The sequence below is a fragment of the Tamandua tetradactyla genome, chromosome 14 (genome assembly GCF_023851605.1).
Source record: "Tamandua tetradactyla isolate mTamTet1 chromosome 14, mTamTet1.pri, whole genome shotgun sequence".
Classification (NCBI taxonomy): domain Eukaryota; kingdom Metazoa; phylum Chordata; class Mammalia; order Pilosa; family Myrmecophagidae; genus Tamandua; species Tamandua tetradactyla.
Window position 1 is genome coordinate 81,281,949 of NC_135340.1, and position 26,967 is coordinate 81,308,915.

Sequence of the window (26,967 nt, forward strand, 5' to 3'; positions counted from 1 at the left end):
TTTCCAGCGTGGCTTATCCATTTTCACACACAAGAAATTTAGACAGATTTAAATATTATGATTATTTGATCTGCTATCTCCTTCTCTTCACCAGAAAAGGTCTTTAGGGTCTGAGCCAGAGAAAGTGTGGGGAGCACTGCTGGGAAACTCCCAAGGCTAGACTGTCATCTTCAAATTATACATTCTCTGCATTTTCTAGTGTGCACTAAAACGGCCTCCACTGCTGACCTTGACCATGCGCTGACTGGTTAAAATTGAGTGCTAAAGTAAGTCCCCGTGAATAATAGAATTTGAGCTTCTAAGAACTGTTTGATATCTGCTTGTGATGCCTGCTACCCTTTCTATCTTTTTTACTCTTTTTCCTTCTTGTCTTTTCCTATAAGATGTTTTTTAGAAAATTAAGCAGGTGCAATCAAATTATTTTCCAGATGAGCCTGAATGATATCTGGAAGTTCAGCAAACCAACAGCCTCTTCTTTTTATTTTAATGAATATGGCAGTACACTTGGATTTGATAAGGGGCTGGATATCCCTTTTCACTAATAGTTAAATGTTGTATTGTTTGGGGATTTACCTGGATATTCTATTCTATGTAGCAAGAACTTTAAGGGAAGTAGGAAATTCAGACTTCTTCCCCCATCCCCAATTATTCTGTAATCTCTACCTGCCAGCCTCACTACAAGGAATAACTGGTCTTTCAGACTAAGCAAAAATAATCATAGAAACTGATTTTATCTTGTAATTCAAGCCAATAGAATGTAGTTTCACATAATCAAGGACTTTTCATTTGTGTTTTAATTTAACAGAAATAAATAATATAATAAACTGATAAATACAAATTATTAAATTGTCTGTTCTTCTTTTTAATAAGCCACAGAAAAATTTGTGAGCAAACCAAGTTTTATATAATATGTTGGCAGGGGACATATTTAAATGTTTGTCCTCGAATCAAAAAGCATTCATTCCAGCCCTATACCCCATTTACCTATATTAGAATTGGTATTATTGCATAAAGGGGAGTTTCTTAAAGCTACTCCAGTTAGAGTAGAACTGGACTCCTTTCTGGCTTTTGACTGTGAAGGTTAAGGTATCAGATTCATGTTTGTGAAAGTAAAGGGGGGCAATATTTCTTCAGTGCATTTTCTGCACCCCTAAAATTATATGGCAGCTTTGATGCCACATAATGCCCGTACTCATGTGTAGGTGGCATCCAAAGTCAATGTATAATTAGTTCTTGTGAGGTGATTAATGATTGGGTCTTTCTTCCTTCCCCCATCCCCATTTCTGTGTCGCCTGCCTATCAGCAATCAGATCCCTTAATAGGTGCTGTTAGACAGATATCTAAAGGTGAGTTGTAAAGAAGTTTCATTATAAGTAAAGGAGTTGATGGACACAGCTATGTGCTGTCAGTCTCCCAACTCCCAGCAGCTGGGAGAAGGAATACATTAGTCCTGAAGTGCCTGGACAGAGCACCACAGAATCCACTACAGAGTGATTCTTATAAACATTTGCCAGACTGTAGACGCCCCTATCAGAAACCCTCTAGTGAATTGTCTTCACATTTAGAATAAAATCGTGACTTTACTATGGTATAAGATTTCCTTCTTGACTTAGCCCCTAACTAACTCTCCCATTTCATTTAGTACTGCCTAGTTTTAGTACTCCTGGGGCACATAAATGGGTTAAACAAAACAAAAACCTGAAAGAAGAGAAATAAAGATGTAAATCTCTGAAGTTTTCCAACAGTTCATGTTCTTCATTTTATTTTAACCAGACAAATATGTATTGTATGCCCTCTATACTCCTCGTGCTGTTCTGGGTACTGGGAATACAATTGTGAACAAAACTGAAAAAGTATGTTCCTTTGTAGAACTTAAATTCCAATGGATAAGAGAGAAATTAAGAGATGAAATCCATAATTTGCCTGGAGAAGCTAAGAAAGGACCCACAGATACACAGAAAGAGAGAAATGCCTTTCTCCTGCCAAATTACCATCTTTCTTTTCTCTCTTTGAGCATTTCAATTAAATTCTTACCTCTGTGCCATGCACTTACTCTTCCTTCAGCCTGAAATTCTCTTTTCCCAGATAACATCACAGCTCATTCCCTTGCATTATTCAGACCCCTGTTTAAAGTCATTTTTCCCCACTACTACACCACTCTCTGTCCCCTCACCTTGCTTAATTTTTCTACATTATCTCTTCTAACAGAATAGTATATTTTAACAGCATTATTTATTTACTGCCTATCCATTAGTTTTTTGTTTGTTTGTTTTGTGATCAGTTTTCTTTATTTTGGGTTACTACTTGTAAAAGTGATGTCTAGAGAACCAGAAAGGACAGAATATACAGAGAGGAAGGAGGAAGAGAAAGGAAGAGAGAGATTATAAGAGGTTGTTCTCACCTTGGGAACTGGCAAGTAAAGTAGGGTGCAAGCTGGAAACTCTGGTAAAGGTGAATTTGAATTCCTGAGAGGAAGTTGGCTGACTGAAGTAGAGGCAGAAATTCTTCTGACTTCTGAAATCCTCAGTTGTGGCTTTTAAAACCTCCAACCGACTGGATGAGGAGACTTCCCACACTGCTGAAGGCACTCTCCTATTTCGATCATAAAAGCAATCAACTGATTATAGATGGAAATTTATCTTCTCCATGAAGGATGATGTAGTTGAAAATGTACCTTGGAGTCCCCAGTTAGATCATTGGAAAAGTAAATTAATGTTATTTCCTGCAGACACTTCTCTGAGGAGAGGCTGTTGGTATCCAGGGTATTTCTGTCACGTGGAAAGGCACGTGGTGAAATCTGCTCATCATTCTCTGCTGATTATGATTTCAATAGCTGCCTCCAAATATCTCTGGGCATTTCTCTCTTTCTGTGTATCTGTGGGTCCTTTCTTAGCTTCTCCAGGCAAATTATGGATTTCATCTCTTAATTTCTCTCTTATCCATTGGAATTTAAGTTCTACAAAGGAACATACTTTTTCAGTTTTGTTCACAATTATTCCCAGTACCCAGAACAGCACGAGGAGTATAGAGGGCATACAATACATATTTGTCTGGTTAAAATAAAATGAAGAGCATGAACTGTTGGAAAACTTCAGAGATTTACATCTTTATTTCTCTTCTTTCAGGTTTTTGTTTTGTTTAACCCATTTATGTGCCCCAGGAGCAATGTTGGCACTTCTTACTATTTCAGAGCTGAGAACTGGCCCAGCTTTTTGTTGTTGTTGTTGTAGTTGTTAGAACATTTAATAACTTTTTTTTGTATATATTCCTCTTCCTTTTTTCCCTGTTGGCACCAATCTTCTGACTTTCCCTGCCCTTGTATCCTAAGTCTATGGGAAAGATGGCAAAATGAGTTATTTTCTAATTTGTTTATCCTCTCCCGGAGAGTGATAAATGAAGCTTTGTGTGTTCCAATGAAGAGTAGAATATGAAATTCCATTAAACCACCTAGTTTATTGGATGAATACCACAAAGCTACTCACAATGTACTATGGCTTAATGTTGATTACAGAAATGACCAAATGGTAATTAGCAGAGCTGGAGTTGTAATTAAACATTATTGTGCTGCTCTGTGATTTCTCAGATTTCTGTTGCAAAGTAGAAGAAAAATGAATAGTTTCAAACCCATAGGTAGATTTCGTCACTTCTCCACACCCCCAAACATCTTTTTTTTATTAATTAAATAATTAAATAATCTTCACACAAACAGAGATCCTGAACCCTACTTACTCTGATCAGTAAAGGGTAATTTGGTACATATACATGTTATTCAGATTTTCATTTGTATTAGATCTGTTATTCAGCTAAGTAAGTTTCCAGCTAAATAAATTTCTTCTCTTTAAATGTTTTGTAGCAACGTTTACTTTGGCAAAATGTTTGAATATAGCAGTGGTGTTTCCAACTTGAGTCTTAGATGTTGTTTTCTGGATTTGTCAGTGTAGAATTGGAACCTTGGCTTTATCTAGAATGTAGTAATATATCTTCCCCCGACCTCAGGCAGCACTTTAACCTGGCTGAGAAAGAATATCTAGGGTCTCCCTGGGGATTTACCTCCTTCTGTGCCTGGGGTTGCTGCCTCAGCAATGGAACATATTGGCAGCAGGATATACTCAAGCAAGGCAGATAGGAAGCTCACAAGAGAAACCTAGAATGTTTAGGCCAAGATCTGTGCAGGAGGAGACCCTGCAGGAATTTCTCCTGCTATTAGAAGTATTATTAAAAGGTATAGAAAAAGGAACAAACCTTAAGCAAAGGAAATGTACATACTGCCTGTGAAATTGCTTCTGTGTCAGTTCTTCCTCAAGAGAAAGAACAGAGAAATAGGTGAGGCCAAGAATAAAGATGATCTGTATACAGTGTCTCTAGTTTTTCCTTTCTAGTGATTCTCAGTGGTAAAATCTCCAGGAAGCATTCTTTCCAAAGAGTTATGAGCTACCTTCTTATAACATTCATTCCTAAAAGCCTTAATGATGTGAACCAGCTTCATTCAGCTTCATTCTGGTTTAGTGAACCAACATTACACTAGAGTAATAGGGAAGCTCTGGTTTACTTTTTCTGTATTGGTAGCCATGTCTTTCCAGCTTTTTACCATGTTGTGTTTTTTTTTGTTTTTTTTTTTTACCTTTTCTGTACATGGACATTTTTAAAAATTTTTATTAATAAAACCAATCAACATGCAATATGAACATTCCTTTTATCACATAGTTGTATATTCATCATAATGATCATTTCTTAGAACATTGCATCAATTCAGAAAAAGAAATAAAAAGAAAACAAAAAAAATTTCGTACATACCATCCCCCTTACCCCTCCCATTCATTGATCACTAGCATTTCAATCTACTAAAATTTTTAACATTTGTTCCCCTATTATTTATTTATTTTTAATCCATATGTTTTACTCATCTGTCCATAAGGTAGGTAAAAGAAGCATCAGACACAAGATTTTCACAATCACACAGTCACATTGCAAAAGCTTTATCATTATACAATCATCATCTTCAGGAAACATTGCTACTGGAATACAGCTCAACATTTTCAGGCAGTTCCCTCCTACCTCTCTGTTACACCTTAACTAAAAAGGTGATAGCTAATTAATACGTAAGAATAACCTCCAGGATAACCTCTTGACTCTGTTTGAAAGCTCTCAGCCATTGACACTTTATTTTGTCTCATTTCTCTCTTCCCCCTTTCGATCGAGAAGGTTTTCTCAATCCCTTGGTGCTGAGTCCCAGCTCATTCTAGGATTTCTTTCCCACGTTGCCAGGAAGGTCCACACCCCTGGGAGTCCTGTCCCACGTAGAAAGGGGGAGGGCAGTGAGTTTGCTTGTCGTGTTGGCTGAGAGAGAGAGGCCACATCCGAGCAACAAAAGAGGTTCTCTTGGGGGTGACTCTTAGGCCTAATTTTAAGTAAGTTTAGCCTATCCTTTGCGGGGTTAAGTTTCATATGAACAAACCCACGACTAGGGGCTCAGTCTGTTGCTTTGGTTGTCCCCACTGCTTGTCATGGACATTTTAAGGGGTCTTTTGAAGATCCACCATACTCCTTGAAGATTACCAAATTAAATTGTAAATGCCCAGTTTTCAAGAGAATAAAATTGCCTTTTGGATTTTACCATAATGCTGAACATTCATTTCAAGCTTTACTTCCATTTCACTTTATGAAAAAGGCAGCATTAGAGAAGTACAGTGTTGGGGTGTGTGACAACAATCAGCTAAGGATAATGTTTGGCCGCTCTTTAGGGACAAACGTTAATCTACATCAGAGTTTGGCTGCTCTTTAGTCATGAACATTAATCTGAATCAGAGTTTGAGCATTCTAGGGACTCTGGCAGTGATGATGTGCAAGTACCAGTGACTTTCTAAGCCAAGAAACTAGAATTTATTGCAGGGAATGATACAGTACCATATTTCAGTTTCTATAGTAGTTTTCAAGGGTAGAAAGGTATGTGTGTGTGTGTGTTAAAGGTAGAGAGGGATGTAGATTATTGGTGGCATGGTGATTGGATAGTAGACTATCTCAGAAACAAAGTTCTGTTACAGAGCTGACTGCAGCTCAGATTAATGAATGCATGTATGGCTCTTTCTGAACATAGATCTGTTCAAAGACTGCATTTTACTGGAATTAAAAAGTCTTTCACAAGGAAAAGAGGGTCCCAATCCTTTAACACTTACTTTCTAGGTTTGCTGATTGCTATAATACTTAGTCTTGAGGAAAAATCAGTCAACATGTATATTGAGTACCTTCGTAAATGCAAGTCACTTTGCTCAGATTGGATTAAACACTAGACTCAAAGTTGGTACTTTGTCACCCTGATAAATGCTAGGATTCGAAGAGTTAAGAGGTCATCGCCCTTTTCCTTACAGTTTCTCTGCTGTATCTAGATGTATAGCATTATTCTTGGAGCCAAAGTAATTTGATTCTTGTGAGAGGTTCTTTGTTTTGAACGTAGATTGCTAGTCCTGTATTTAACTATTTCTATTTACATATTTGTATTCAGCTACATCTACAGGCTGCTATGGATTTGTTTCTGCATAATAATAGCATTTCCTGTTTATTACAGATAAACAGATTATATTAGATTCATATTCTAAAATGTCATTCTCATTAACCAACCACTGTTAGAATCTCTGATGGTTAGAAACCCTTGTAAGATCAATCCCTGTCCTCCTATGGCTTTTAATTAGATTTCTTTCTAGCTAAAGATGTGTTTGAGCGCCCAGTCTTCTTGAAATGGCATTCTTAGAATCTGAATATTTCTTCTCTTTTTATCCCCAACTATATATTCATGGGTTTTATACCTGATTAATACTGTTGGTTGAAAGCTAGAGTGATGGTAAGAATGTGGTGTCATTAGGACATGCCTCAGAAACTGGACCTTTTCATTCTCATCAATCCATGTGCTCTGTTACTATTGAAATCTATATTAGAGGTTTTCTAATGAGAGGAGAAGAATTAGATGTCTTTGTTATATACTTTCAGCCAACCACAGTTTATAAGGAAGATCATTAATAAGAAATAGAGCTTCTCCTAGTACAGGGTACACTTATCTATACCACTGGATTTGTGGTGGTATAATAAGCAAAAAAGTGAAAAGTAGAAACAAATCCTTCTTTTTAGGGCTTTTTGCACAGTGGCAGGAAAAGATGTAGAACTAGATTAAATACAAAGAAGTTATTTCCTCTAAATGTTCTCCTTGTAACTCAATTACTACTTTCTTTTTCCCCACAGATGGAGTCCCCTGTCTCCACACCAGCAGTGCTGCCACTGCACCTTTTGGTGCCAGTAGTCAGTAATGACATCTCATCCCCCTGTGAGCAGATCATGGTTCGCACCCGATCAGTTGGGGTGAACACATGTGATGTTGCTCTAGCCACAGAGCCTGAATGCCTGGGCCCCTGTGAACCTGGGACCAGCGTCAACCTTGAGGGCATCGTATGGCAGGAAACAGAAGATGGTAAGTGCTATATGTGGAGTTCCCATCTCATCTCAACCTGTTTCTAAAAGGGAGCCTACAGGGGCTGATTGTTGTGAATAATGCCAGATATTTAGTAAGAGTCTAAGGTGCCAGTTTACTGGAAATGCCCACATGGAGGATTACAGTAAAACTTCTTATCAAAATCTCCCAGCTTCTTGCTGTTATGAAACTTATATCTGTAATGGAGAAGCTAGGACTACTTATAATAATGCCTAAGGGTTACTTCCAGAGAACCTCTTTTGTTGCTCAGATATGACCTCTCTTTCTCTAAGCCCAATGTTGCAGGTGAAATCATTACCCTCCCCCCTACATGGGACATCATGTCCAAGGATGTAAGTTTCTCTGGCAACATGGAACATGACTCCCAAGGATGAGCCTGACCCTGGCACCATGGAGGCAACAATGCCTACCTGACCAAAAGGGGAAGAAGAAATGTAATAAAATAAGGTATCAGTGGCTAAGAGATTTCAAATAGAGTTGAGAGTCTATTCTGGTGGTTACTCTTATACAAGCTTCAGCTAGATATTGCTAATTGCCATGGTATGCCAAGCCTCAACCAACATATTCCTGTAAACCCTAAAGAATACCCAGGGTTCTATCTAAAGCTCTGTAAAAGTTTTACTCACTAAGTTTATTTTTCAGAAGCCTATAACCTCCAGATTGTTCCTATGCCAGATAAGCCCTGAAACCCAGAGTTACCAGTCTCTCCAAGAGTATCAGCCAGTTGCATCCCCCTACCCCATAATGTCAACTCCCCTTTTCAACATGAAATTGTAATGATCATTGCCCAAATGTCCCCAAAGATTGGGAGAAGTATCAAGGAGAAGGAGGAATTGTATCAGAGAAGATAGGATTCAACAAATGAGTATGACTACTGAATAATTTTTGATATCTCTTTTTAGTCTCCAGTCTCACTGGAGCAGCTGAAAGGAAACACCTTAAATGGTGGAACTGTAACCCATACTATACTTTGAAATTTGTTCTAAAACTACTTGTCAAAATGTACTTTGAAATTTATCATTTTTTTGTATATTTGTTATATTTCACAATAAAAGATGTTAAAAAATCTCCCAGCTTCTAGAGATTGCCAAGCCCGATTTGTTATATCGTCTGCCCTTCATAGTTATTCATAAGCAGTCACTTGATAGGTGCTGGCCAAGTAATCCAAAGTGTGTCTACACTCTCCTTACCCTCTCTAGCATTTTATGTGGGAAAATTGGAACATAAATGAATGTTGGGTCAGGTTTGAAGAGAAAAAGTAATAAAAGTGCAGCTGAAGGAGAAAAGGGAATAGAGAGCAGTTACTCTTAAATTGACATTATTGGCTTATATAATATGCACCTCTTGCCTTTTCAGTACCTGGAGGGGCAGCAGCTTCACTGGTTGCCTCATTGCCCAGCAGTCTACCCCACTACATACATTTGTCACTTAGTACAGATTTTATAGAGCTAGGCCTATAAAATGGGGAAATTTTTGCATGGTCTTGTTTCTAGCCTTCCACTATACATTTGGCTCACAGGAGGGTGCTGCTGCCTAGAACATCCAGACTCTCAGATGTTCCATTTGCCCCTGTTCTGTTTGGGAAGTCCATGAACCTGAAAAAATTGAATAGGAGTTCAAAGACTTAACTAGTATTTTAAATTCCTTGGTATCATCTAGTTGCAACTTGATTTCAGTTGATTCTTTTTATAAAGAATCTAAGTCCTTGTCAAAGTATATGTGGTCAGGGAGGCTGGGCCTCAGTCCCACCAGGCCTCTGCATCAGTAAACAGGCTTTCCAAACATCCCCTTAGGAATTGAGAGGCTCAGAGGAGCACAGCTAATTATCTCTGGTTATCACAAACTGTCTTGTCAGTCTGCCTGTGGAAATTCAGGTATATCACTCTGGTAATTTTAATAAGAGTCTGTTCCCCTGGATATTTTCTTGTGACTCAGTTTTTAAAACTTTTTACTTCGAAAAATGTTCAAATTTATAGTACAGTTACAAAAATAATGCAAACCCCATATGGAAAACTCCAACATACCCCTATCCTGGCAGATACCCACATCCACCAATTTTAACATTTTGCCATATGTGCTGGTTTGAAATTATGTATGTACCCTAGAAAAACCGTGTTTTAATCCTAATCCCATTTTGTAAAGGCAGCCGTTTCTTCTAATGTCTATTCAGTATTGTATGCCTGAAACTGTAATTAGATCATCTCCTGGGAGATGTGATTTAATCAAGAGTGATTGTTGAGCTGGATTAGGGGAGATGTGTCTCCACCCGTTTTGGTGGGTCTTGATTAGTTTCTGGAGTCCTATAAAAGAGGAAACATTTTGGAGAATGAGGGAGATTCTGAGAAAGCAGAGAACAATGCAGCCACGAGAAACAGAGTCCACCAGCCAGAAACCTTTGGAGATGAAGAAGGAAAATGCCTCCCAGGGAGCTTCATGAAACAGGAAGCCAGGAGAAGAAGCTAGCAGATGATGCCATGTTCACCATGTGCCCTACTAGATGAGAAAGAAGAACCCTGACCATGTTCATCATGTGCCTTTCCAGATGAGAGAGAAACTCTGACTGTATTCGCCATGTGCCTTAACACTTGAAAGAGAAACACTAAACTTCATCAGCCTTCTTGAACCAAGGTATCTTTCACTGGATGCCTTAGATTGGACATTTCTATAGACTTGTTTAATTGGGACATTTTCTCAGCCTTAGAACTGTAAACTATCAACTTATTAAATTCCCATTTTAAAAGCCATTCCATTTCTGGTATATTGCATTCTGGCAGCTAGCAAACTAGAACACCATATTTGCCATATCATTCCATCCATCAATCTATCTGTCTTTCTGTCTGTTTTCTATTTATCAGTCCATTTGCTGAATACTTGACTGTAGGTTGTATATATCATGCTCCTTGAATACTTAGTACTGCCATGTATATTTCCTAAGAACAAGTATATTCATTTATATAATCAGTTTAAGTACAGTTATTAAGTTCAAGAAATTTAACATTAGTATAAAGCTTACCATTTATATTCCAATTTTCCCTCTGTCCCAAAAATATCCTTTGGGACTTTTCTCTTCAATTATTAGATACCATCCAGGATCATATATTGCATTTGACTGACCTTGTTTCTTTATGCTCATTCCTTTTTTTAAATTGTAGAAACATATATACAACATAAACTTTCCCATCTCAAACATTCCCACACATACCATTCCATGGGATTACTCATTCGCACTGTTGCAGTTACCCCCACCAACTTCCATTAATAAAATTTTCCTTTCACTCCAAAAGAAACCCTACATTCAATTTACATTAATTCCTCCTTACTGCTTCCCCACCACTACTAGTACCCTGTGATCTACTTTTTGTTAATACATAGATCTTTATTTTTCGTGTGGCCTCAGTCAACAGAGAGCTCTCTCTTTCAGAGCTCATGCATACAAAGAGTTTAGAGAATAGCTTCAGCCTAAAGGTAGGGACCCACCTGGTCCTTTCTGAGCATGTGTTTTGTATTTCTTTGGATTGCACATTTGGCCCTAGGAATTCCCTCCATTTACACAGATAGAAATGTTCCTTCTTTCTTAGGAAACAGTTTCCTCATGGCCCTGGGCACTGCACTGTATGAGGGTTACTCTGTTCCCTGGAACCAGAACAAGAGAGCTATGCTGGGATGCAGCTACTCTACACCAAAATGGTGAGGGGTTGGAGAGCAGTCGCCAGAATGCTGGGAGATTACTACCAATTTTCCTCTTTCTTTTCTCTTTTCTTGGCTTAATTTTATTAGAGCAGTTGTAGGTTTGCAGAAACATCATGCACAAAGTACAGAGTTCCCATATGCACCCCACCTCTCCACGCAGTTTTCCCTATTGACATTTTGCCTTAGTGTGTTAACTTTGTTATAATTGATGAAAATGTTACCATAATTTTGCTGTTAACTTTAGACCACTGTTTACATTAGGGTTCACTCTATCTGTTAACAGTTCTATGGGATTGTTGTGTGGATGTGTGTGTGTGGTAACTTATACACAACTTAAAGTTTCTCCTGTTAACCACATTCAGATATTTAATTCAATGGTATTATTACACTCACAATGTTGTTGTATCCTCACCACCATCCATTACCAAAACTTTTCTGTCACCCCAAACAGAAATTCTGTACCAGTTAAGCTTTAACATCCTAATCCTACAAGAATTATATTTGATTTAATATCAACTTCAATAACAAGCACGTACGCCATTCCTATACCCCTCCATCCCCCCACCTTTTTTATACTTTTTACAAATCATACCTTTGTACATTGCATGTCTAAAGTCATAGATTCATCATTACTTTTTATGCATTTTCATTTTATCAGATCCTCCTCATGTTTTGAAAGAAAGTTTTGCTGGATATAAAATTCTTGTTTGGCAGTTGTTTCCTTTCAGCATTTTAAATATTTTGTACCACTCCCTTCTTTCCTCCATGGTTTTTGATGAGAAATTGCCACTTAATCTTTGTGTATTTCCCTTGTACATACTCATTACTTTTCTCTTGCAGCTTTCAGAATGCTCTCCTTGTCTTTGGCATTAGACAGTTTGCTTATTGTATGTCTGGGCTTGGTTCTCTTTTAGTTTGTCCTTTTTGGGATTTGTTGGCCTTCTTGAATTTTGCATATTCATGTATTTCTTTAAATTTGGAAAGATTTCTGCCACTGTTTCTTTGAATATTCCTTCTGCCCCTTTCTCTCTTTCTTCTTCTCTGGGCTTTCTATAATGTGTATATTGGTATGCTTGCACCAGAATTTGTGCACCAACACTACTCTCCTCCCTCTGGAACAAGGCTAAGGACCCACAATGAGAGCACAAATTGGCTCTAATCCACATTATGGAAGGAATGGGTGAGGGTCCAGCACAGTCACCGGAGTTTCTTATCTAGCTTTTGAAACTACGTTTCCTTGATTCAGCACTTATCCAGTTAATATAGCCCTTTAAGTGTTTTCCATAGTTTTGAGGAAGGTCTTGACCTCCGCCACCTTTGCCCAAAGTGTGTGGAACAGCAGTTGCCATTAGAGTCTACCTCCAGTGATGTGGAGTAGCTCATCAAAAGCAGTGATCACTGATCAATCACACACCCCTGGAGTGTAGAGAACTAGGTCTTTATGTCCCACCCTGGCATCAGCAAGCTGCACCAGGAGCCTGAACTGCAGTCCCTCCTGCTGCCCACCACAAGACTTGGGGATGGGGAATTGTAGCCACTGCAGGGAGGTTGGAAGTCACTGGTATTTATCATGATGTACCAGCTTCTTCCTCCTTCCCCTCCCTGGATGCTACACAGTGTTCCACTACAATCTGGAGTTTCCAAATGGTTGATTCAGACAGTTCCTGTCAGTTCAATCATTGTTTTGATGGAAAGACTTGATTCCTGGAGCTTTCTACAGTACCATCTTCCCACATTCCTCCCTCTTGATCATAACTTTTTTTAGGTGGTCTTTTTCTTGATTTGGCAGTCACCCTATTGCTACAGTCCTTTATGTGTCTTCTGAAGCTTTAAGAAAGACATTTCTGCCAGTTCTTGTTGACTGTTCTATGCTTCTGTGGGGGGATGGAGTCCTGAAGCATCTCACTCTGCCACCTTGACCAGAGCAGTGCCTTTCAGAAACTTCTCAGTATTTATTTGAAGTCTACCATGCAACAGACACTGATGTGTGTAGGTTAAGAACTCTGAGTTCTTTGTTCTCTCATCACTAGTGATATAGTAAAGCTTCAGCTTTCAGAATAAATTGCTGATGTTTGACAGTATGCCTGAGACTGCAATGCAAAAAACCTATTATGGTAGAAACTGGCACATAGAGGGAGAAGAGAGAAGTTGAATCTGTATATATGTATACCATGTGCAATCTAGAAATCACAAAAGGGCTCTCTCTGATTTTAAAAATGTCATCTGCCTCTGACCAAACATCTGAACATTCACAGCATCTGTTGGAATGACAAACATATCCAGACCATAAATCTGTGCCACCTAGCAGCCTTTGGGGCCCCTTGCCTCGATATAGTAAAGGTAGACGACATCTACTTCTTGCCTGTTTGTTCTACCCATCTTTATGATGTTGACTTTACTCCATTAGTAGGATGCTTTTTGCCTAAGTGAACTTGATAAAAACTTTCAAACCCTTACATGCTTCTAAGGAGTTTGAATACCTTTTTATCTAAGGATCCCTATTCTCCCTGCCTGGGGAATGTTAGCACAGGGTTTTTTTGTACATCATTTTCTCTGACGCTTTCTGGTTGTCATTAGCAGACTACTGTCAAGTCCCCCTGTTATGCACTTTTAATGCACCCTGTACTTCCGTAGTGCTTATTACAGTTGACAGTTTTGTATGTAGTTTCAGGGTTATTTTATTGACATCTATCTCTCCCACTGCTTTAGGAGTTCCGTGAGGTCAGGGATTCTCTTTTGCTCACCATTCCATACCAACACTTAACATGGTATCTGGCACAATTAAAAAATATTTTTTCTAACTTTTTTTTAAGTCCCTAAAAAAGATATTTATTTGAATGAATGAATGCAAGTATTTATGTAATTGTCATTTATGAATCTACATTAATACATATTTAACAGAAACTATGATATTGTTTGAATTTAGGAGCCATGTAAGAATACTTTCTAAAATACTACATCTTCACTGAAACTCCAGATAAATATGGGTTTCAAGACCATTTCAGATCACTTTAATTTATGTAAATCTGTAAATGATTAGATCTCTGACTTTTAAAATGCAATTTTAGATATAGTCACACACCATGCAATCTGTCTGAAGTATACAATAAGTGACCCACATTATCATTACATAGTTGTGCATTCATCACCATGATCAATTTAGAACATGTTCATAACTCCAGAAGAAAAAAAAAAAAGAATACCCAAAGCATTCCATATCTCTTATCCCCCCTATTACTGACTCCTATTATTGGTATGGTACTTTTGTTACAATTACTGTCCAATATGCCACTGTATTATTAACTCCTTGTAATGGTGTCATACATTTGTTCTACTTCGTGGGAGGAAACTTTTCATATTTGTGCTGTTAATCACAGTCAGGGTCTACCACAAATTTGACTGTGTTATACAATCCCATGTTTTAATCTCTAGTTTTCCTTCTGGTGACATACATGACTCTAAACTTCACCTATCCACCACATTCAGACACAATTCAGCACTGTTAATTATATTCACAATAACATGCTACCATCACTTCTATCCATTTCTAAACATTTGAATTTAACCTAATTAAAAATTCTGCACATCAAAAGCAACCACTCCCCATTTCCTAGCCTCATTCTATCTTCTGGTAACCTATATTCAAGATTTTATGTCTGCGTGTTTACATATTATAATTAAATCATGTTAGTGAGATCATATATTATTATCCTTTCACGTCTGACTTACTTCATTCAACACAATATTTTCAGAGTTCATCCATGTCATGTGCTTCAGGATTTCATTCTTTCTTTTTGCTAAATAATGTTCCATCATATGTTTATACTATATTTTGTTTATCCATTCATAGATTCATGGACACTTGAGTTGTTTCTGTTTCTGGCAATTGTGAATAATGCTGCTCTGAATATCAATGTGCAAATGTTTGTTGTCATCTGTACTTTCAGTTCTTTAAGGTATACACTGAGTAGCTGGATTGCTGGATTGTAGGGCAACTCTACACTTTGCTTTCCAAGGAACTGCCAAACCATCCTCCACAGCAGCTCTACTGTTTTACATTTCTCCCAGCAGTGAATAAGTGTTCCTATTTTCTGCACATCCTGTCCAACACTTGTAGTTTCCTGCTTGTTTAATAGTGGCCATTCTAGTAGGTGTAAAATGGTATCTCATTGTGATTTTGATTTGTATTTCCCTGATAGCTAGTGGAGCTGAATATCTTTTCATGTGCTTTTTAGTCATTTGTAGTTCCTCTTTGATAAAATGTCTGTTCAAGTCTTTGCCCATTTTTAATTGAGTTTTTTGTCTTTTTATTGTTGAGTTGTAGAATTTGTTTATATATTCTAATATCAAACCCTTATCAGATATGTGGTTTCCAAATATTTTCTCCCATTGAGTTGGTAGCCTTTTCACTCCTTTGACAAAGTCCTTTGATGCACAGAAGTATTCAGTTTTGAGGAAGATCTATTTATCTATTTTTTTCTTTTGTTCCTTGTGCTTTGGGTATAAGATCTAAGAAGCTGCAACCTACCACTAGATCTTGAAGATGCATCCCTAAATTTTCTTCTAAGAAACTTATGATACTGGCTCTTATCATAATGACCAATATTTAGGCCATTGATCATTTTGAGTAAATTTTTGTATAGCATGTGAGATAGGGGTCTGCTTTCATTTATTATTTGGATATGGATATCCAATTCTCCCAGCACCATTTATTGAAGAGACTATTCTGTCCCAGTTGAGTGGACTTGGGAGACTTGTCAAAAATCAATTGACTGGGTGGGCACCGGTGGCTCAGTGGCAGAGTTCTTGCCTACCATGCCAGAGACGTGGGTTCAATACCCAGTGCCTGCCCATGTTAAAAAAAAAAAAAAATCAATTGATCATAGATCAGAAGATGTATTTCTGAACTCTCAATTCAATTCCATTGATCTTTATGTCTATCTTTATATCAGTACTGTGGCTTTATAATATGCTTTAATGACAGGAAGCCTGAGTCTTCCAATTTCATTCTTTTTCAAGATGTTTTTGGCTACTCAAGGCCACTGACTCTTCTAAATAAATATAACTAGCTTTTCCATTCCCGCAAAGTAGACTGTTGGTATTTTTGTTAGTATTACATCAAATCTATAGATCAAATTTGGGTAGAATTGACATCTTAATGACTTTTAGCCTTCCAATCCAGAATGTCTTTCCATTTACTTAGGTCTTCTCTGATTTCTTTTAGCAGTGATTTGCAGTTTTCTGTGTACAAGTCTTTTGTATCCTTAGTTAAGTTTATTCTAGATATTTGATTCTTTTAGTTGCTATTGTAAATGGAATTTTGTTCTTGAATAGCTCATTACTAGTGTATAGAAACACTGCTGATTTTTGCGTGTTTATCTTGTATCCTGCCACTTTGCTGGACTTGTATATTAGCTCTAGTAGCATTGTCACTGGGTTTTTTGGGGGGAGGGAGGAGCAGCGGTGGAATTTCTAAATATAGGATGTCATCTTCAAACAGTGAAAGTTTATTTCTTCCTTCCTTTCTGGATGCCCTTTATTTATTTCTTGCCTAATTGCTCTACCTAAGACTTCTAGCACAATGTTGAAAAACAGTGGTGACAGCGGGCATCATTGTCTTGTTCCCAATCTTAGAGGGAAAGTTTTCAGTCTCTTACTGTTGAGTGGGATGTTAGCTATGGGCTAACATATATGTGGGACCTATATGTCCTTTGTGTTGAGAAAGTTTATTTTGATTCCTATATTTTGAAGCGTTTTTATCAAGAAAGGATCCTGATTTTGTCAAATGCCTTTTCTGCATCAGTCAAGATAATCACATGGTTTTTCGCTTTTGCTTTGTTAATTTGATATATTACATTAGTTGATTTTCTTGTGTTGAAACACCCTTGCGTTCCTGGAATAAAACTCATTTGATAATGGTGTATAATTCTTTTAATGTGCTGTTGGATTTGATTTGCAAGTATTTTGTTAAGGATTTTTGTGTCTGTATTAATCAGAGAGATTGGTCTATAGTTTTCTTGTAATATATTTATCAGTCTTTGGTATTAGGGTGATGTTGGCTTCGTAGAATGAGTTAGGTAGTGTTCCCTCTTCTTTAATGTTTTTTGAAGAGATTGAGTAGAATTGGTATTAATTCTTCTTGGAATGCTTGGTAAAATTCACCTGTGAAGCCGTCTAGTCCTGAGCTTTTCTTTGTTGGGATGTTTTCAATGACTAATTGAATCTCTGTAGTTCTGAGTGGTTTATTGAGGTCTTCTCTTTCTTCTCCAGTCTAGGTTGTTGGTGTGTTTCTAGGAAATTGTCCATTTCATCTAAGTTGTCTATATGTTTTTATTTATTCAGGGTCTGTGGTAATGACCACCTCTCATTTCTGAGTTTTATTTATTTGCTTCTTCTCTATTTGTACCTTTGACAATATAACTAAAAGTTTATCTTTTTTTTTTTTTTTTTTTTTTTTTTGCATGTGCAGGCACCAGGAATCGAGCCCGGGTCTCTGGCATGGCAGGAGAGAACTCTGCCGCTGAGCTACCACCCGGCCAAAGTTTGTCAGTTTTGTAGATCTCAAGGAACCAACTTTTGGTTTTCTTCGTTCTCCCTGTTTTTTGTTGTTGTTGTTGTTCTCAATATCATTTCTGCCCTGATACTTACTTGCTTCTGCTTGCTTTGAGATTACTTTGGTCTTCTTTCTCTTGTTTCTCCTGGTATTCAGTTAGGTCTTTGACTTTAGATCTTTCTTCCTTTTTAATGGAGGCATTTAGGGCTATAAACTTTCCTCTCAGCGCTGCCTTCTCTACATTTCAGAAGTTTTGATATGTTGTGTTCTCATTTTAATTCATCTCAAGATATTTACTGATTTCTCTTGAAATTTCTTCTTTGACCCACTCATTATTCAAGAGCATGTTATTTAACCTCCATATATTTGTGAATTTTCCAGCTGTTTGCATTTTTTATTTCCATCTTCATTCTATTATGATCAGAGAAAGTGCTCTGTATAACTTCAGTCTTTTTAAATTGTGAAGACCTGTTTTGTGCCCTAGCATATCGTTTACCCTATAGACTGTTTTATGAGCACTTGAGAAGAATTTTTATTCTATATTTGTGGGGTACTAGTTTCTATATACATCTCTTAGGTCTAATTCACTTATATTATTTAGATTTTCTGTCTCCTTATGATCCTCTGTTTAGATGTTAAGTCTATTGAAGACAATGGTATGTTGAAATCTCCCACTATTATTTTAGAGACGCCTATTATTCTCTTCAGTTTTGTGAGCATTTGTTTCATGTACTTTGGGTACCTTGATTAGGTGCATAGATATTTATGATTGTTATTTCTTCTTATGAATTGCACCTTTTATAAATATGTAGTATGTATCCTTTGTTTTTTATAACATTTTGCATTGAAAGTCTATTTTGTCTGATGTTAATACAGGTACTAATTTGTTTGTTTGTTGATTGATTGGTTAGTTGGTTCTGCTTTTATATAGTTTGTCTTTTTTCATCCTTTCATTTTCACCCTATTTGCATCTTTGATTCTAAAATGAGTCTCTTGTAAACAGCATGTAGATAGATCATATTGTTTTATCCAATCTTCCAATCTTTGTCTTTTGATTGATAGTTTAATCCATTAACCTTCAATGTTATTACTGCAAAAGTAGTACTTATTTCAACCATTTATCCTTTGGTTTTTATTTTTTTAATCTGTTTTCTCTTTTTTTGTCCTTTTAGTTACCCTTTAAGTAATTTTCATTTCTGTGCCCTCCTCCAGACCTCTCTCTCCTGTCTTTTTTTTATAGCCAGCAGAACTCCCTTTACTTTTTCTTGTAGGTAGCTCTTCTGTTAATGAATTCTCTCAGCTTCTTTTTATCTGTGAATATTTTAAACTCTTCCTCAGTTTTGAAGGATAGCTTTACTGGATATAGAATTCTTGGCTGGCAGTTTTTGTCTTTCAGTATCTTAAAGATATCATACCACTGCCTTCTCACCTCCATTGTGTCTGATGAGAAATCGGCACTTAGTCTTACTTGGTTTCCCTTGTATGTGGTGAAATTCTTTTCTTTGCTGCTTTCAGAATTTTCTCCTCTTTGGAATTTGACAGTCTGATTAGTATGTGTCTTGGAGTAGGTCTATTCAGATTTATTGTTTTTGGAGTATTTTGAGCTTCTTGGATTTGCATATTTATGTATTTTTAAGGGTTGGGAGATTTTCAGCCATTTTTCCCTTGAATATTCTTCCTGGCCTTTTTCCCTTCTCTTCTCCTTCAGGGATACCCATGATGCATATGTTTCTGCCCATTGTGTTGTCAGTCATTTCCCTGACACCCTGCTCACGTTTTTTCATTTTTTTCTCCATTTGTTCTTTTGTCTGTTCAAATTTGATTGTTCTGTCTTCTAGCTCACTGATCTTTTCTTCTGCTTCTTCAAATCTGCTGTTGTGTGTCTCTATTATATTTTTAATTTCATCTACATCTTTCACTTCCATAATGCCTGTCATTTTTCTATGTATTCTTTCAAATTCTTTATTATGCTCTTCTATCTTATTAATATCCTTTTTCCCTTTATGCATATTTTCCTTCTTCTCTTTGAATTGGTTTAGATTTGTTTGAACATCTTTGATTAGTTCCAAATTCTGTGTCTCCTCTGTCTTTTTTTCTTCCTTTGACTATGCCATATCTTCCAGTTTTTTTATTATGCTTTGTGATTTTTTTTTTTTTTTCTGATATCTGGACATCTGATTTTCTTGATGAGTCTGTTCTGAAGTTTGGGTTCTCTCTGTTGTCTAAGATTTAGTTGTTTCCTGGGTTTTTGCTTTGACAATTGGATCATCAGTATTTTGCAGTTGTAATAGAACCCGGTACCCTTGCAGGGATGTAGACCATTCCCAGTGGCCCTAAGATAGGATCTGGAGAAGCTCTGAAAAGCCCTGCTCTTTTCACCTGCATGTTCTGACCTGCCCAGCAGATGGGATTGTTAGGTTACTTACTTGTCCTAAGAAGGTGTCTAGCTTATGAGGCCCAGTAGGTCTAACCTGGTAGGGCCAGTATTATGGCCAGTATCTGGCTCAATGTTGGGCAGTATCCTCCTCTGTATATGGGACAGAAGACTTCCGCTGCTGTATCCCTAAAGTGTGAGGGCTGGGCATCAGAATTCATGGCTGGAATTACAGTTTCTGCCTATATTTTCTCCATCCATTTATCCTGTTACTGACGTAGGCCTTGAAATGTCTTCCCCTGTCTCGTGGCTCCCCAAATAGTTGATTTAGACAGTTTCTACCTGGCTACTTACTTTTTTTGGAAAAGAAGTAGATTCAGCCATTCCCTCTAATCCTCCATTTTGGAAACTCCTTGGTGCCCTTTTGTATTCTGCCCTTCCCTTGGCGTGAGTCCTGCCGTGGGTCCTCCTGGACTTGGATCTCTGTGTCTTGATATAAGTGGGAGATTTATAATCTATGTCCCATGTGGAAAGTGGTAAGGATCCTGGCCTCTGCCTCTGAGCATTTCCCATGCCACATGGGACCAAGTGAGGGGGAGAGAAAAGGACCAGCTGGTTGGGATGGAAGTTTCCTGCCTGATATTTTTCTCTTTTTTTGATTCAGCATTTGTGGGATCCTTCCCCAGTCTTTACCTTCCTCCAGAGTTCTGAGCAAGTAAGATTTGTCCTTTTTTTCACTTAATCTCTGAAAAGAGGTTTTCAGTAGATGTCTTACATCACCATGTTGATGATTATTCTCTTATTTTTATTATTAGATTTTTCCCCCACTTTACCTCCTCTGTCTTGACTTAGTATTTCTCTTCTTTATTTTTGTCTTTTACCCCAAGGGTGAGACAGTTGTTTTACAGTGGTATACTCTATCTTTCCTTTACTTTCTGGATATCCCAGAGGGCCTTCCCTAGAACTGTCGGATGGGCTTGGGATCCCATTCATCTGTGAATTGGAATCAGAGTTGGTTCACATTTCTTTTCACCTTCACATAATAGAGATTTCCTGCAAAGATCCTTCTTTACAGATCTGTAAGATCCAATGTCCTGAGTCAGACCCCAAGGTCGTTCTTAGAACTACATACAGATAGATATTTTTTAAAAAAGAAAAGAAACAAAGAAAGAAAAATCTCTTCTAGGCTTCTCAGCTTTTGGTTTGCCACACAGCTTTTTTGTACTTTTATTCTTTCTTTGCCCAGCAAATGACTACCTTCAAATGGAATAGCCCTTATAGTTTAGAGAGATGCTGTGAGTGATTGGACTCTGAAGTGAATGGAGAACGCTGAGGTCCTTGTAGAACTGAGCCAGATTGCTGAGAAAAGGTGTCATGGCCTCAGTTTTTCCTGGTTTCTTTTTACCAACTTGCCCTGCAGTATTACTTCTTCCTCTCCCTCTTTCTCACTCTCTCTCTTTAAACCTTGCACTGGAGGCATTTTTTTAAGTCTCTTCTCAATCTTTTTTCTGTTTTGTTTTGTTTAAAATATTTTTACTGACATACTGTATCACACATACAGTAAATACAAAGTATATAATCCATGGCTTACAATGTCATCACATAACTGTATGTTCATCACTGTGATCATTTTTAGAATATTTGCATCACGCCAGAAAAAGAAATAAAAAGAAAAACTCATACATCCCACACCTCTTTCCCCTCCCCCTCATTTACCCACTAGTATTGCAATCTAATCCAATTTTCTTTCACCCCTTATCCTTCCTGCCCCCCCCATTATTTATTTATTTTTTGTCCAAATTGTTTTATTCATCTGTCCATACCCTGGATAAAAGCAGCATCAGACGCAGGGTTTTCCACTAAGCCAGAGTGCCCCAAAATATATGAGGCACACAGTGACAACACTAAAGGGAGAAGTAGACACTTCTACTATAATAGCTGAAGACTTCAGTTTCCCACTCTCATCAATGGATAGACCATTTAGACAGAGAATCAATGTCAAACAGAGATTTTGAATAATACAATAAATGATACACATTTTTCTCAGGTACTCATGGATCATTCTCAAGGATACACCAAATGCTGGGTCACAAAGCAAGTCTCAATAAATGTAAAAAGATTGAAATTATAGAAATCACTTTCTCAGATGATAATAGAATCAAGTTGGAAATCAATTTATAGGCAGGGGGCCAGAAAATTCACAAATATATGGAGGCTAAACAACACATTCTTTTTTTTTCTTTGTAGGAAGATTTTTTCAAATTTTTTATTAATTAAAAAAAATTACAGGAAAGAAACACAAACATTCTTAGTATATGCTCATTCCATTCTACATGTATAATTAGTAATTCACATTATCATCACATAGTTCCATATTCATCATCATGATCATTTCTTAGAACATTTGTATCAATTCAGAAAAAGAAATCAAAAGACAACAGAAAAATAAAACAAAAACAGAAAAAAAAAATTTTACATACCATTCCCCTTACCTCACCCTTTCATTGATCACTAGCATTTCAAACTTAATTTATTTTAACATTTATTCCCCCTATTATTTATTTTTATTCCATATATTCTACTCGTCTGTTGACAAGGTAGATAAAAGGAGCATCAGACACAAGGTTTTCACAATCACATAGTCACATTGTGAAAGCTATATCATTATACAATCATCATCAAGAAACACGGCTACTGGAACACAGCTCTACATTTTCAGGCAGTTCCCTCCAGCCACTCCATTACATCTTGGATAACAAAGTGATATCTACCTAATGCATCGGAATAACCTCCAGGATAATCTCTCCACTCTGTTTGGAATCTCTCAGCCATTGACAGTTTCACTCATTTTAGTCTTCCCCCTTTTGGTCAAGAAGGTTTTCTCAATCCCTTGATGTTGGGTCTCAGCTCATTCTAGAGTTTTTCTCAATCCCTTGATGCTGAGTCTCTACTCATTCTGGGATTTCTGTCCCACATTGGCAGGAAGGTCCACACCCCTGGAAGTCATGTCCCACGTAGGCAGAGGAAGGGTGGTGAGTTTGCTTGTTGTGTTGGCTGGAGAGAGAGTCCACATCTGAGCAACAAATAGGTTCTCTTGGTGGTGACTCTTAGGCCTAATTTTAAGTAGGCTTGACCTATCCTTTGTGGGGTTAAGTTTCATATGAACAAACCCCAAGACTGGGGGCTCAGCCTGTAGCTTTGATTGTATGCACTACTTATGAGAATATTAAGAATTCAGCTTGGGGAGGTTGAAATTTCCCCTGTTCTCACCATTCCCCGAAGGGGACTTTGCAAATACTTTTCCACTCACTGATCGAATCACTCTGGGATTCATCGGGGCATCACTCTGGACAAACCAACAAAATCTCATGTCCTACCCAAGGTTCCATGTACTTATGTTGTTCAACCTACTATCTACATAAGGTATATTAGGAGATGCACTAGTCAAAATATAAATAATGTACCAAATATTTTTTGCTTTAGTCTCACACATAAGTTGAAATTTTAAAATATTAATTACCATCTATTTTCAGCACCCTGCAGTAATGACATTCCGTTGTTCTTCCTCATGCAAAAACATTTTTTAAATTTGTAAATTTAGTCATTATCATTAGACACTCTAGGCATTTCTAGATTATACCGTCTCAATTTTTATAATCTATCTTTCTTTGTGATTACATTTATGCCCCCAGCCCTCCTCCCTCTATCATTCTCACATTCAGCTTCATTCAGTGTTTTAACATAATTGTATTACAGTTAGGTAGTATTGTGCTGTCCATTTCTGAATTTTTATATTCAGTTCTGTTGCACAATCCGTATCCCTTCAGGTCCAATTACCCAATATCTTACCCTGTTTCTATCTCCTGATCGTCTCTGTCACCAACAAAATATTCCAGGTTTATTCACTAATGTCATTTCATATCAGTGAGACCATACAGTATTTGTCCTTTTGTTTCTGGCTAATCACACTCAGTATAATGTCCATACGGTCCATTCATGATGTTACATACTTCATAACTTTATTCTGTCTTACAGCTGCATAATATTCCCTCTTATGTATATGCCACAGTTTGTTTAGCCACCAGTCTGTTGATGGACATTTTGGCTGTTTCCATCTCTTGGTAATTGTAAATAATGCTGTTATAAACATGGGTGTGGAAATGTCCGTTTCTGTCCTTGCCCTCATGTCCTTTGAGTAGAGACAGAATATAGATGGGTCCTGTTTTTTAATCCATTCTGCCAGTATGTCTTTTGATTGGGGAGTTTAATCCATTAACATTTAGTGTTATTACTGCATGGGTAGTACTTTCTTCTACTATTTTGCCTTCTGGATTTTATATGTCATATCTAATTTTCCTTCTTCCTACCTTTACTCGTAGTCTTCTTTCTACACTCTTCACACCTCTCTCTTCTTTTTGTATCTGTCTCTAGTGCTCCCTTTAGTATTTCTTGCAGAGCTGGTCTCTTGATCACAAATTCTCTCAGTGATTTTTTTTGTCTGCAAATGTTTTAATTTCCCCCTTATTTTTGAAGGACAATTTTGCTGGATATAGAGTTCTTGGTTGGCAGGTTTTCTCTTTTAATAATTTAAATATATCATCCCACTGTCTTCTCACCTCCATGGTTTCTGCTGAAAGATCTGCATATAGTCTTATTGGGTTTCCCTTGTACGTGATGGATTGCTTTTCTCTTGCTGCTTTCAAGATTCTCTCTTTCTCTTTGACCTCTGACATTCTGATTAGTAAATGTCTTAGAGTACGTCTGTTTGGATCTATTCTCTTTGGGGTACGCTGCACTTCTTGGTTCTGAAATTTCAAGTCTTTCATAAGAGTTGGGAAATTTTCAGTGATAATTTCCTCCATTAGTTTTTCTTTTCCTTTTCCCTTCTCTTCTCCTTCTGGGACACCCACAACACGTATATTCGTACGCTTCATATTGTCTTTCAATTCCCTGGGTCCCTCCTCATATTTTTCCATTTTTTTCCTTATATATTTTTTCTTGCTGGATTTCAGATGTTCCATCCTCCAGTTCAGAAATCCTATGTTCTATCTCTCGAAATCTACCATTGTAGGTTTCCATTTTTTTTTATCTCTTCTACTGTGTCTTTCATTCCCATAAGTTCTGTGATTTGTCTTTTCAGACTTTCAGTTTCTTCTTTTTGTTCATTCCTTGCCTTCTTTATATCCTCCCTCAATTCATTGATTTGGTTTTTGATGAGGTTTTGCATGTCTGTTCGTACATTCTGAATTAATTGTTTCAGCTCCTGTATCTCATTTGAATTGCTGGTTTGTTCCTTTGACTGGGCCATATCTTCAATTTTTGTAGTGTGATCTGTTATTTTTTGCTGTCACCTAGGCATTTAATTACCTTAATTAGTTTATTCTGGAGATTGCTTGCACTTCTTTTACCTAGGGTTTTCTTGCTGGATGAATTTGTTGTCTATCTGTTCTTTGACATTCAGCTCAGCTTTATCTGGACCTCTCGCTTAAGTTTTGTTTATCAGAGGAGAATTTTTCAGTTCTTGTTTTGTTTCTTGCCCTGCTTGTATGGTGCCTTTCCCCCCAACCCCCAGACTTAGGAGGGTCTGCTTAGGTATTTTAGACCCCAGCCAGATTTTCCCAGACCACACTGGCCTCCTATCAGGAGTAAGGAGTCACCTGCGTCAGTTTTCCCTGAGCGTGAGACCCAGCAGGTTGAAAGACTTTCCTGTGAAGTCTCTGGGCTCTGTTTTTCTTATCTTGCCCAGTATGTGGTGCTTGTCTGACTGCAGGTCCCACCAGCATAAGATGATGTGGTACCTGTAACTTTGGCAGACTCTCCCTGCTAGGGGCGTGTTGGAGACAGAGGAGAGGTTGTAGGCTGGTTTTAATGGCTTCAAATAACCAAGCCCTGGTGTCTGAAGTCCTTGAGGGAGGGATTCTACCTGATTTGGCCTTCACCCCTCCCCTGTGGAAGGCACAGGCTCCAGACAGGCCCTCAAATGAGCTTGTTTCTGTCTGTGTCTGGGGCAGTTGCCACTTGGGAAGTCCTGCTGCTTTATCCAAAAGCAGTCAAGCCATTGTAGAAACACAGCCACAAAAACCTCTGTTTCCTTCTTTTTTTTTTCTTTTTCTGTCAGCCCTGCCCCCTTGGCACCAGGGCAAAAATGAGCGACCCCTGCTTTGACCAGGTTCACCTGACCCCAGGGCCTATTTTTAATAGTCAGAATTTGTGAATTAATTCCACAATTGGCGTTTGGTTGGGCTCGGCCCCTGCTGCTGGTAAAGTCTCTTTCCTTTCCCCTCCGGGAAGCAGCCTGTGGGGGACAGGCGCCCCCTGCCGCGGCTTGGGGTACTTACGGTTCTGGGGGCGCTCGCAGCCAGTCCAGCTGGTCCAGACTGGGGTACACTGTGTGTCCAGTCACAGACATGGCCCAAGGAGCTGTTCTGTACTGTTTCTGGTTATTTAGTAGTTGTTCTGGAGGACGAACTAAAATGCGCACATTGTTAAGCCGCCATCTTGGCCCGGAAGTCCTAAACAACACACTCTTAAGCAACCAGTAGGTCAAGGAGAAAATTACTATAGAAATCAATCAACATCTCAAAGCAAATGAAAATGAAAGTACATATAACTAAATTTATAGTATGCAACAAAGGCAGTATTGAGAGGGAATTTATTGCCTTAAATGTCTACATTAAAAAGAAGAAAGCAGGACTTCCGGAGAAGATGGCGGCTTAGTAAGACGCGCGGGTCTTAGTTCCTCCTCCAGAAAAGCAACTAAAGAAACAGAAACAATACGAAACAGCTCCCGGAGTCACGACAGAGACCAAAAAGACAGCGTACCCCATTCTGGAACGGCTGAACGGGCAGGGAGAATCTGCTGCGGTGAGATAC

General features: G+C 37.9%; 1 protein-coding gene across 2 annotated transcripts in view; it reads left to right on the forward strand.

Annotated features, from left to right (window-relative positions):
* ZNF609 (zinc finger protein 609) overlaps positions 1–26,967 on the forward strand; it is a 403,867-nt gene that overhangs the window by 262,172 nt on the left and 114,728 nt on the right. For both annotated transcript variants that reach the window (XR_013162437.1, XM_077128206.1), the window contains exon 3: positions 7,231–7,456. Coding sequence is in view for 1 of the 2 variants with exons in the window: in XM_077128206.1 (XP_076984321.1) it covers positions 7,231–7,456 (226 nt within the window). In the remaining variant the exon portion in view is untranslated. The remainder of the gene's footprint in view (positions 1–7,230; positions 7,457–26,967) is intronic.